A 12994-nucleotide genomic window follows, 5' to 3' on the forward strand; every position below is an offset into this window, starting at 1 on the left:
AGGGGCACTAGTGGTAAGGAATCCTCTTGCCAATGCAGAAGATGTAGAGACAAGGGTTTGCTCCCTTAGAGAAGGGCATGGCAACCTACTCCACTATTCTTGCCTGGAGAATCCCATGGACAGAGGAGCCTGGTGGGCTACGGTCCATAGGGTCACATAGAGTCAGACACAACTGAAGCAACCTAGCACACATGCACACACATAGAGGATGAATTGCAGCAGAACATTCTGGAGGCAAGAAAATGACTCAAAGGCTGTTTGGGACAGGGGTGGATCTGAGGACCTGAGCTATGGAAGATATAAAGGGACTTGAGAAGGTAACATTGGTAGGACTTGGGCGCCTCTTAAGGCCCCTCCCCCCACACACAGGCTCATCATCAAGGCTCCGCTGATGCTGCACCTCTCACCTTCCCCCACCTCCAGCTCTGCTTCTGACTTTTAAGCTGCCCTCTGAGGTCCTTTTTGTTCCCTTTCCAAGCTGTCTTTAAGGTTTAATCAAACCTGATTGCACAAGTTGACCAAGAAGGCCTGACCCCCTGTTGGGCCCCCCGTGGTACATCCCTGTGAAGAAAGATCTGTCAATTGACCTCAGGTAGAGCAATGGATTGGCCTTGAGCTGGTTTCTGACCCTGTGCCCATGACTTCAAAACATGGGCAGAGTTCAGTTAAGAAATCAGTCCAGTTCCAGGAAAAAAGGTAAACATCATCTAGTTTATTTTTCTCCTGATTCGTCTCATGCCAAAATACAGACCCCAGTAGATAACAACCGAAAGGGAAGAGGTCCCCAAAGTAGACTGATGTTTTAGATGGCCCCTCTCCTTCCTGCAAGGTCCGTCAGAAAGGCACCCCAACTGGTGTTGGTATTGCATCCGTGGAGGTGAAGCCAGAAGTCAGGTTTACCACAGGAAGACAGGACATCATGGCCACCTGAATGGTTGGGGAGTCAGAGCCCTGAAGAGTGGCAATTCTCTGCATAGGCATGCTTCATCCTCATCTGCTCCCTGGGGGGCTCAGAAAACAAATTTTCCTTCCCCTAGAGTTCCTAGGACCCTTTCATTGGCAACACAATAGCAATCCAATAAGATGCCAGAGGGCTGGGCTCACAGACCTGTTGGGTGTAGCCAGGGTGAGCTGGTAACTTGAGGACCCAACTTTCAATCCAGAGAACTGTTCCTGGGGATTCCTGGCTAATCAATGCCCTGAAACGTTGCCAGGCATAATGAACCCCATCAGACTGACTGGTTCAGTTGGGACAGGTCAGGGGCAGGGAGGGAGAATGAGCTGTGGCCCTGTGTGGTGCTGACCCTGGTACCTTCACACACCCTTCTGGCCCCTTTCCATCTGCTTCCTCTTTCTCCTCCTCTTCTCTCTCCTCCACTTCCTCCTCCTCCTCGCTGGTTGAGTCCTCATAGAGGTTGATGGTTGCCTGGACAGGGAAGTTCTGCAGTAAAATCTCCCCATCACTGTACAGGTAGTCAAAGGAGCAGGATTTAGGCCAAAAGAGTCTGTGGACAGAGAAGAAATATGGCCCCAACTTGCATAGGCTGCCATGTGCAGAGGGGTCAGTAGGACCAAGAAGGAAGCCAGACACTAAACTCCTTCTAGTTGCAGTAATGGGGTGAGATGGAAAAAGAAGAAAGGGAGCTTTGTAACAGAACCTTCTGGAATGTTACAAAATGGCTCCATGCAGGAAGGTCATGTCTGGTGGGCCTATAGCTGTGAAGAGACCCAGGCCTGGCATATATCAATCCTCCAACTGATCCCCCTCCCTACTCCCCACCCCAGAAGGCCTGCAGCCAAGCATTTTCTAGCCCCATGTCCTCCATCTCCTGCTAAGGCTTTCTTCACTGATCTCTCCACAGGGGCTTGTTCTTAGCGGTCAATGACAGTGACTCCAGGGAAGGCAACCTAGGCCAAGTCCCTTAACCTCTCTGAGCTTCCATTTCCTGGTCTGTGAAAGAGTGATCATAGCAGTACCTCCCTCCTCCTGCCTCATAGTGCTGTTGTGAGGATTTAAAAGGCTAATAGATCTACATGAGGCTCTGTGCCTGGTGCCAGAAACTTACCTGACCGGGTGATGGAACTCAAAGTCAACCTTGGTGACCTTGGCATGTGTTGTCCCACCGGGGGCCTGTCAAAAGCAAAAAGCATGTGGCTCAAAGTGCATGGTCAGATAACTGCCTCTTCTGTATCAGGGGTCAGCAACCTGTAGGTAAGATGATTTAGAAGAGACCTTAGACATCTCTGGGGTTCAGTACCCGCCCCCCATAAGGGGATCTGTCCTGGTTCTAGTTGAACAACAAGTGGACAGAGTCCGGGGGGTTGTTTGCTTTCCTGTCCTTGTTCTAACACCTGTTTGGAGATGGTCCAGGGGACAGAGTTCTACTGGGGCAGCAAAGACGTGGGGGTGGGGTGGGGGTGGGAAAGAACCCCGTGGTTGGGTGCCACGAGACCGTGATTCTAGCACCAACCCCAGTGCACATGTGCCGTGGAGCCTGCCCATGTCCCTCTCATGCTCTGGGGCTCAGCTTTCTGCACAGCTAAAGTGGGCAAGGCTGGGAAAGTGCTTTTCTGGGTCTACAGCCCAAGTCGAAGGTCAGAGGTTGGGGGGCCCCTCTGGGAAGGGACCAGGTCTGAGTGCCTGCACATGGTCATGTGTGTATGTGAACACGTGGGACAGGGGCTACAACTCACCAAATCCACACGTTTCCTCACCTGCCTGGGGAGGTCATTTGTAGAGGTCAGCCAGGGCCTCCAAAGAGAAGCTCCTCTAAGACAAAGAGGAGAGATTAGTTGGTGGAGGAGAAAGAGTCTGGCTTCCCTGAAATAAGAAAAGAAGCCCTCCAAAAACTTGACTTGGATTCCATCTCCTGCAGGAAGACTTTCCTAAGGACCCTGAGTCCAGGTCAAGACAGATGGCCCTCCTCTGCTTCAACAATGTTATCACACCTGTTGGATGATTATCTGTTTAGTAACCTTAGAACTTCTTAAGGGCAGATTTATGTTCAATGGTATCTGAATCCCCAACACCAAAGCATAATGCCTGGTACACAGTAGGTGTTTTGGTCAGTGTTTAGTGAACGGTTACACGTTTGGATGAATGAATGAGGGTTGGGTAGAAACTATCTTGCCCCCTACCTCCTGCCCCCAAAAGTAGAGCTCACAGTTCTGCCCTCTTCCTGGGATGGGGAAAGGGGCCAAATATATTTCTGGGTCCACTGCTCCCTCACTAGACTTCAAAAGGTAAGAAGAAAAGCAAACGGAGAGCTTATGGTGTGGTCAGGAAAGAGACAGTCCCTTGGTTATCAGCCTCTTGGCACTTTGAACCTCGTTCCCTGCTCTTCAGCCTAGGTCCTGTCCAATCCAGATTTCCTGGTAGCCTCCCCTTTGCCCCTCAGTGGACTGAGCCACTTGGCGCATGAGGGCCTGGCTGCTTAGTTTTCAGCTTTGGCAATGCCCACTGTCCCCAAGTCTCCTCCTGTGAGTCAGAGGGATTAGTGAGGTGAAGAGCCAGCTGAGATATTAGAGTCTGAGCTGTGGAGGGAGCACAGAGAACAGGGGGGCCCCGGACTTCTCATTTCCTTTGTTGTCCCAGTAACCCCACTAAGCTTGAGTTCAAATGACCAAAGGCCAAGTTCCACTTACCGTTCATATTTATTTACTTCTTGTCCAGAGGAGAGAAGGGGCGATGGGTTTCCCAGGTAGGGCAGTGCCAGGGAGCCCTGTGCTAGGGCTGGAGCTGAGGCCAGGGCCAGGGCAGGGGTGGCAGCAGCGAGGGCAGGAGGGTCCATCCTTAGGGTGTAAAGGCCAGGCAGGCTGTGGGGGCTGCGATTCCTCAGTGTCCCGCACTTTTCTGGCTTTTCCTGGGAGACCTTTTTATAAGGTCTGCCCGGACTCATAAATTATTCAGGGACATACCAGGATGAGATACCTGGGGAGCAGTGGGGGGGGTGTGTGTGTGTGAAGATTTAGGCAAAGGGGCTTGGGAAGGGATACCCGTGTTCCTGGGTGTGAAATTTCTCCCAGTTGAATAAACAGAGAGTCAATAGGCAGGAGGGGGTGCGGTTCTTTATCTCCAAGTCAGAAAGGAAAACACAAAAGAGGCAAATCGAACACCATTTGTGCGAATTCCCCAGGTGGTAGCAAGGCCTGAGGGAAGGGAACAAGGGAAGTGCCTTAGAAACTGCAGAAAGTTGTCAGGCGCTGGGGAGAGAGACCAGTAGCAAAGCTGGTTTCCAGTGAGAAGGGACAACTGAGGCCAGTGAGACTCACGTTATTTCAGTTCAAACCCCAAATAGACTGGCCAGGTGGACCGGATATGGGGTGACCACTATGAAGCATATCCCCTGGGTTAGAGAAAAATGGAGCGTCTGGGTGGGGCTGGTCTGACTGCCTGTGGGTTGGACCTCAAGTCTTGTTTCCATGCCCTCCCTTTTACTGGGCAGTGCATTTGCAGAAGTGCCTGTCTGAATCCCCTCTCCAGCCTCAGCCATCAGTGGTTTGAGAAGGGAGTGCAGGCAGCATTTGCAGGGGTTTCCAGGTAGGATTGCTGATCTCAAAGCTCAGCTTCCAGTCCAGGTGCCAGGGTGCTGGGGGAGGTCTGCTGAAAGACCATCTCTGACCCTGGCGCCTGGATTCCCGGTGCCTCGGTTCCCTCTAGTGTGAGAGGAGGATGCAAGCCCAGTGGTTCCAAAGGGCCCAGTCAGGCTGAACACTCTGTGACGGGCTCTGGGTAAATGGGTACTGACCCCAGCAAGCCCAGCACCTGGGTCACAATCCTCTCAGTCTCAGCCAGTCTTCTGGGCCTTTGCCAAAATGCTTGCAGTTACAACTACTGGCAGGTTCCTTATGCTTCAGAGGTTTGAAACTATGACTACTGACCTCAGTGTCGAGCACCAGTGCAGGTTTATTTAGCTTCTTGGATATTCATCACAGCCAGGTGTGTAATCGTCAAAAATTAGAAACCACCTCAATGTCCAATGACAGGAAACAAGTTAGATTATTTAGGGTAAGTCCTTACCACCGAATACTAAGCAGGCACTCATAATCGTGTTCTAGGAAGTATAATTATCAACACAGAAAGTTTAGAAAAAAAGAAAGATGCTAAAAGTGTGAATAATTTGATCCCAGTGCTGTTTTTTTCTCTGTTCACATAACCCCCATTTCCAATTTCAACCCCACTGTGTTCTTTGTAGCAAAGGAAAACTGGAAACAAGCCAAATGTCTTACTTTAGAAAGCCAGTTAAATAAATCATTGAACAGTTACACAGGTTCATATTAAAACTGGCATGGTAGAAGACTGGGGAAAGGTTGATATATTGAAGAGTGAAAAAAAGAAGCCTGTACCACATAATTTGGAGGATGATCCTGTTTTGGTAAGAAAAAAAAAGGAGAGTAGAATATACAGTGTGCAGGGGGGAAAAAAGAGTCTGGTTAGAAGAAAGGAGAAAGTTACAGTGCTTTCTGGGAATAAGATTATGGTAGACTTTTATTTCCTTCTTTAGGCTTTTCTGAGTTTTCCCAAAAGTTCCACAAGCCCTGATACTGTTTGGGTAATAAAAAGTAAAGACATAAAATTAAAAAGAAAGAAAGAAATGTTTATCCACAGAGAAGAGAAAACTGTTGGGGAAATGATGGCCATTTTCAAATGTCTGAGGATTTGACTGAAATGAGATTACACTTGTTCTGTGTGACTTCAAAGGGCAGGACTGAGGCCCACGGGTAGAAGCTACAAGGAGATACATTTTGGCTCAGTCAAAGGAAAACTTTGTAACAGCCCAGCCTCCACCTAACCCAGAGACCTGGCACTGTACCGGTTCTCCATAAACAGAGCTTTATTATATGTGGTGAAATGAGTGGAGTCTTGGACTGGGCTAAGCCCTCTGTCCCTGAACTGTGTAAGTGCAGGCTGGATCCCGGATCCTGGATCTTGGAGTGGAAAATCTAGAGGGAGGGGGGAGTGGGGGATGGCGAGCAGAGCTGATGGGAAGCCTGAGTTTCTATCGGTCTCTGAGGGTTCTTGCTAAATTTACCTCCAGGAGATGAAAATGTGCATGTATTGCGCCACTGGCTCAAAGGAGGGGCGAGGCTGAGAGGGAGCCAGGATGAAGAGACTGGGCTGGAAGGAGATGGCATGTGAAGGAGGAAGAAGCAGACCTATTGTCAAACCGGGGCATCTTTTTGACTTCTAGGTGCCCTGAAAATGGTCAGGAGCGGGGAAAGAGAGAAGAGGTAGATATTCCTCCAGAGCCCAGGGCTCATGCCCAGGCATCTTGAACTTGTGTTCATTCAGCCACAATCTCACAATCAGGGCCATCCAGCTCCTTCACTCTCCTGAGCTGCAGGCCTGAGGGTTCCCCTCATGCCAGCTCCTGGCATCTTCTCCTAGAGCTCAGGTGGCATTCAGGCCTATGAGTGTGGATCTTTCTTCTCCAGCTGCACAGCTGCTCTGTCTCACCACCTCCCTAAGAATTGCCTCAGCCTCATTTAGCTTGTGGGAGATGAAGCCACTGGCACCTCTTGAGGACCTCTCCTCAGTCTGAAGGATTTAAGACCCACAAGGGTTGCTGGGTAAGAATGGGAACCTGGCTGTTCTCCTTTGCCCTCGCACATAAAAGGAGTGAGGTGGCTAGCAAGGTGGCAAGAAAGGTCTGGAACAATCAAAACGAAGAACTTCCTGTCACGGCAGTTATGATCCTACCTCCCTTACCCCTAACAGCCTTATGGTGCCTCTGGGTTTTGTCAGTGATTGCTTTGCCAGAACATTCAGAGAGGGCTTGGTGCGTTCTCTGGGCCAGACACTTCTGGACCTTGCCAGGCAAGAGAATGAACTATAAAGAGGAACAGACTGCCTCACGGTGCTGACAGCTAGGGAGGGAGACAAGACCTGCACGGGACAGGCTCAATCAATGTCAGTGGGGCCTGGTTCCCCCTACCACCCTGGAGCGTGTTCCCTTGTCCACTCCTCAGCTCTCCCCAGCTCGAGTGTCCCCATTCCCTGGGCCACATTCCAAAGTTGCTTCAACTCTTACCACGTTCCTGCCCCTCCCCTCTACCCACAGAACAACCTCTCCTCCCACTTCCCTGAGAAAACACAGGCTTTGAAGCGTGAATTACCTCAGTGCCCTGCCCCACTCCCCCCAAACTGGCCTGCCTTTCCAACTTCCTTCCCCTCCAGCCCTCCCTTCTCAGGGGACAAGGTGCCCCTCTCGTTAAAGACTAATCTGTTCACTCGAGCCTTGGCCTTATCCACCCTCCTTCTCTGGGGCCTTCCTCCGGGCATTATGACCCTTCTCTTCAGGAAACTTCGGCTTCTTTATACCAGCTCTTTCCCTCCTGATTATAAAGTACCTGTCTCTGTTATCCCCCAGAATTAAGTCCCTCCTTTCCTAAATGTATTCTCTTGCTCCCCTAACTTTCAATATCTTTCTCTCTCTTCCCCTCCCTCCTCTTCTCTCTTTTCTTTCCTTCACCCTCAAATTCGTTGAATGTAGAGTCTATACTTTTCTCAACTTCCCATTCATACTTCAACTTACTGCATTTTGGCCTCAGCCCCATCCTCCTTGTGAAAGGGCACTACCAAAGGTCACCAATGACCACCTGAGTGCCAAGTTCAATGATCTCTTTGAACTCTGGGGCCAAAGGCACTCTTGACCAAGTCCTCATTTCTGAGGCTCTCCTTTCTTTCTTGGTCACTACCTCCCTCCTACTTCTGGAACTACCCCCCTGTGTATCTTTTGCTGACTTTTCTTCTGCTCAGTTCTCAAATATGTGGCTGTCAATTACAATCCACAAACAAAGCTGATACACAGTAATGTTTTCAACGGGTCATGGCAAAATGGGAGAAACATCAAAAGTAGAGTTTTTCAATAATCTCAATGTATCTAATTATAAACGATTGTCCTTTATTCTGACATTCTGCCTTTTTAAAACTTTTTGGTGGCAAAATATTCTCTCTTTCCTGAAATGATGGCAATGGTGGATATTAATTTATTTCTTTAATGTCCCTATTTGTCAAGATAGAAATGTCCAGTCCCATTAATGTTTTATTCAATGAATGAAAAATTGAGACATATTTCCATCCTGAAATGTTCCTGATAGGTGTCTCAAACCTGTTGCAAAACTGAACTGATTTTGTTCCCACCAACCTCCTCTGTTCCTACCTCGATAACCAGTATCATATTGGCCCGGTCACTCAAGCTAAAAGCCTCAGCCGCCAAGTCCTATTGATTTGGGGCTTGAGAAAATAAGAAAATCATTTCTCACGTTTGTCTCCTCTGTGCTCCCCATTCTCCTGGTTGTTTCTTCAATTACGGTCTCATCCATCCTCTCTCACGTGGATAGATTCCCCCATTCTTGACTTGGTCTTTCCAATCATCCTCCTCCCAGCTCATCCTGTGATCTTCCTATAACATGGGACAAACTTTGCTCTTTCTGGGCTTAAACACTTACAGTGATTCCCAGTTGCCTATGGGAAGTGTCCAATCTCTTTTGTGTGGCAGTTGAAGCCCTTTGCTGCCGAAGCCCAGCCTTCCTCTCCAGCCTTCTGCCTCCAAGTCCCTCTATGCAGCCTCCAGTGCAGCTCCTCTTTAGAGACCTCCACTCTATAAACAGGTCACGCCTTTCACCTGTAATCTTTTCATGGTTTAGAGCCTCTGAAAGTCTCAGTCCCATCCCATATAGGGTTAATCACAGGGAACACTGTGGGTCACAACCAGTGGCAGAGCTTAAAATTGATTTAGTGGGTTGCAGCCAGCATTTAACAAATTGAACAGCAAATGGAAGAGTGAAACACATGAGATAAGGGCATATATTATTCTGTGAGGCTTTTGCTTTAGTCATATATCTCTAGATCTAGATTGAAAGATATATAAATGCACGTCCTGGTTTATGCCATAACAAACATTTCCTACTGTGGGTCCCAGTCATAAAATTTGACCACACTTGAGGGACTAGATTGGAGGAGGAAATGGCAACACACTCCGGTACTCTTACCTGGAGAACTCCATGGACAGAGGAGCCTGGGGAGCTGTGGTCCATGGGGTTGCAAAGAATTGGACATGACTGAACAACTAAGCACAGTGCACACACACACACACATGTGTGTGTGTGTGTGCGTGTCTTTGTGTATTGCTTGCTGATGCCTATCTTCTGAGATGAGCACGACTAAGCAGGCATGCAAGGGACTATATGTTATTCTGGGACTCATAATTAGTGCTGTTCATGCCAGAGTCCTTGCTTTCGCTGGGGAGTGTAATAGAGGTCAGGAGAACAGGTGGTGCCAGGGAGGCCTCATGGAAGAGGGATGATTGAGCAGGGTGGGGCTTATGTGGGCAGACAGAAGAGGGAATGTAATCCTGGCACAGGAGTGGATAGTAACAAGACAGAACATTTGTTAAACATTTATGTAGCAGGCACTGTTCTAAGCATTTTGCATGGATTAACTGGTCTCACAAACAACCTTATGAAGAAAATGCTATTTCCAGCCTCATTTATTGGTGAGATTAACACATTATTGACCAGGGGTTGGGGGGGCGGATTACAGAAACTGATGTCTGTGACATTGAAACGCCTCTTGTGAATAACATGTTAAGATGCTTGCCTAAGGTCACATCCCAGCTCCCCTGGTGGCTCAGTGGTAAAGAATCCGACTGTGCATGCAGGAGACATCGGTTTGACCCCTGGGTGGGGAAGATTCCCCTGGAGGAGGGCATGGCAACCCACTCCAGTATTCTTGCCTGGAGAATCCCATAGACAGAGAAGCCTGGTGGGCTACAAGTCCATGGGGTGGCAAAGAGTCAGACACAACTGTGCAACTGAACAACAATAAGGTCACAGAACCAAAGGTGACTAGGCTGAACTTTGAACTCAGGTGGTCTCTGTTCTCTTAACCACTGAGCTACCCGCCCTGCTAGTGGGGATCTGGTGTGGAAAGGGGGCCAAGCAGGGTAAAGGGAGAGTCTAGGCCAGCAGGAAACTAGAGGAGGACTTAGAATGCCAGGTAGAAAAGTCCAGAAAAGGCTCTGCTCTCACCTCGGGAAAGGAGATGTTACTTGTTCCCTCTAGCCTTTGCCTCTTGGCCCAGGGTCCCTGGGTTCATGGGCAGGAAGCCTAGAAACCAGAACGCAGGCCTCATGGAGGCGAGAAGCAAGACAGCCTCTGCTCTGAGAGAGGAGGGATGGGGGCGATTCTCTTCCCACCCAAGCCTGTCTCCAGAGCAAAAGAAGCAAATGGCTCCTGGGGCCTCTGCCCTCAAGTCCAAATGTCCCAAATGTGCCAAGCCTTGGACCCAGCCCCTTGGGTGCCTGAGATGGGGGTCCCCTCTGGAGAACAGTTTGTTGCTGGGTCAGCTCTCCTCCTACACTTTTTTCCCTCTTGGCCGCCATCCAGTCCAGGGCCTGTGGCCCATGTGGTGGTGGGCTCTCTGGGCAGAGCCCCTCGCAGCTCCCCATTTGCTCCTCATTTGGATGGCAGGGGCTTAGAAAAACAGAGCACTGAGGAAGCAGGAGGGTGGGAGGGAGGGTGCCTGGGAACGGCACTCCCTCCTCTATTCAATCTGTCCAGCCCTGGCTCCTCTGGCCAGCCCCCTTTCCCAGCCTGGCCTGAGGCCTGGGGAAGATGCAGTCCGTAGTCCTGAATTCTCAGTAGTGCATTCTCTTCTCTTCTCTTTTCAGTCTTGGCATCCTGCAGATCCTGCCTAGGCAAACAACTCATACTGGTAACCAGCGGCAGATATCTTCTTGGGAGGTGGGTCCTGACAAACTAGTAAGAATAATCACCACCACCACAAAAATGTTCTGTTCTGTGCTCAGTTGTGTCTGACTCTTTGTGACCCTGTGGCTTGTAGCCCACCAGACTCCTCTGTCCATGGGATTCTCCCAGCAAGAATATTGGAGTGGGTTGCCATTTCCTTCTCCAGGGGATCTTCCCCACTCAGAGACCGAACCTGCGTCTCCTACATTGCAGATTTCTTTACTGCAATTCTTTACTGTAAACCTGCATTGCAGGATTCTTTACTGCTGGAGAAGGGAATGGCAACCCACTCCTGTATTCTTGCCTGGAGAATTCTACAGGCAGGGGAGCCTGGTGGGCTACAGTCCATAACATCCCAAAAGTTGGACAAGACTGAGCAAATAACACTACTGCTATGGAGCACTTGTGATGTGCCAGGCACTGTGCTAAGCACTTTATTGCTTTATTATTTCATTTGCTCATATGGAAGTCTTAGGAGGTGGATACTATGATTCCTCCCATTTAAAGACATGCAGGAAACGGGCACAGAAGATTAAGTGACTTAGCAAATAGCTAGTGGGGAAAAGATCTGAGATTGAGATTTAAGTCTGTTTTGTTTCAGTGCTGTCTGAGACTTTAGCATCCATCCGTGTAGGGTATGGTCCTTGTGACAGCTGCCCCAGGTGCCCTACTTTGAGGCCCCTGTGCTGCTATGGAGTTAAGCAGATGGCAGAGGGCGCCAATGGAGGTGGGTAACTGGTGCCACAAGCCGAATACAACTCCACCATGGCCATCACCAGTGCTCTGAGACTCGACCTGACCTGTCAACGGCACCACTTCTTGACTCAGAAATGGGGACCACCAGAAGTGCTGTCGTTGCTTGCTTCATGATAGCTCTGTACTCAGCCTTCAGTAGCCACTGTTATAGAGTGTTTGGTTACCACTCGAGCTTAGGCCTTATCCTCTAATGTCAGTATTTTTGCAGTAGACTGTAAAGTGGAAAAGTTTGGGCTTTAGAGTTAGATCAATTTAGTCTGTGTCCCAGCTCTGGCACTTAGCTGTTTATGGCCTGGGGCAAATAACTTTTCATATCTCAATTTCCCCATCTGTGAAATGAGATAATAATGGTGCCTATCTCACAGGGCTGTAGTGAAGGCTGAATGAAAGAATGTGTCCTTTGTTCAACCAGACACATATTTAGGATCCAGTATATGTCAGCTGTCATCAGTTATTGTAATTATTCTGTTTTTCTCATCACTGTAGTTATTTAGAACATCGGCTTCAGAAGCCGGCCTGGGTTGGAATCCCTCCTCTGTAGTTTACCATCCAGGTGGTCATGGGTAAATCAACCAATCTCTCTGAGCCTCAACTTCCTGGAGATGAAAACAATAGTACCCATCTCACAGGGCTGGAGTGAGGATGGAATGAAATCGTATAGGTAAACTGGTATTAATTCTTTTTCTCCCACACACTTTCAGGTGTTTTCTGCACACATGGCCAGATTCAGTTTTCTGAAATACACCTTCCAGGCTGCTCGTACATCTGCCCTGGCAACCCATGACCAGATAAGTCAGGCATTCACAATTTCCCCTGTAACTTCAGCGTCACTTCCAGTTTCACCCAGTTCCTCCTCTCACTTCTAGCAGGCTTGTTACTACACTGGCCCTGCACATGGCCATCTCTACTCCTGCCTGCCTACGTCTGGAATGCCTTCTCTCTTCCCCATGTCTCATATTCTACCTCTCCCTGCCCCTTTGAGCCTCAGTTACTCCAGGACATGCCAATATCCACCTACTTCCGTGGCTTATCATCCAAGTTCCCTTCTCGGATGTGAAGCAAGGCATCCTATTGAAGTGATCAGCTCCCGGCACAGGACTGGGTACACAGAGGGCACTCATTCCATGTGACTGGGAAGCCATGCCACACACGGTAATTGGTCTGAGAAGACTAATTTTAGTCAGTCTAGTAGAGCCTTAGGGGCTCTAGGGTAGGGGGACAAACAGCCATGACAGGTGCACAGGCCAGGATGAGTTTCTCTGTTTGTATTTTGGCCTTGTAAGACAGAGTATCCATGATCTCAGGATGGGGGAGTCCAGAGGGTAGCTGTTGACTTGGTTGGGACAGCTCAGGAGCAAGGCAGGTCAGAAGAAAAAGGAGCACAGCAGAGGTCCTTGGAGGGAAGGAATCTAGAAATTCTCTCCACCTTATCTCCAGTTGTCTCCTCTATTGACAGAACATTTCTAAGCATGTTTAAAGTTTCACC

The 12994-nt window shown here is 49.2% G+C and overlaps 1 protein-coding gene across 1 annotated transcript; it reads right to left on the bottom strand.

The window, feature by feature from the left end:
* Positions 1-682: 682 nt before the first annotated feature.
* On the bottom strand, positions 683-3975 carry RIPPLY1 (ripply transcriptional repressor 1). Its single transcript, XM_040265031.1, has 4 exons — positions 3646-3975; positions 2695-2770; positions 2067-2131; positions 683-1505 (listed from the first exon to the last, which is right to left on the bottom strand). The coding sequence occupies exons 1-4, from the start codon at positions 3897-3899 to the stop codon at positions 1244-1246; spliced, it is 657 nt and encodes a 218-aa protein (XP_040120965.1). The 5' UTR covers positions 3900-3975; the 3' UTR covers positions 683-1243.
* Positions 3976-12994: the final 9019 nt, after the last annotated feature.

The sequence above is a fragment of the Oryx dammah genome, unplaced genomic scaffold (assembly GCF_014754425.2).
Source record: "Oryx dammah isolate SB20612 unplaced genomic scaffold, SCBI_Odam_1.1 HiC_scaffold_23, whole genome shotgun sequence".
Lineage (NCBI taxonomy): Eukaryota > Metazoa > Chordata > Mammalia > Artiodactyla > Bovidae > Oryx > Oryx dammah.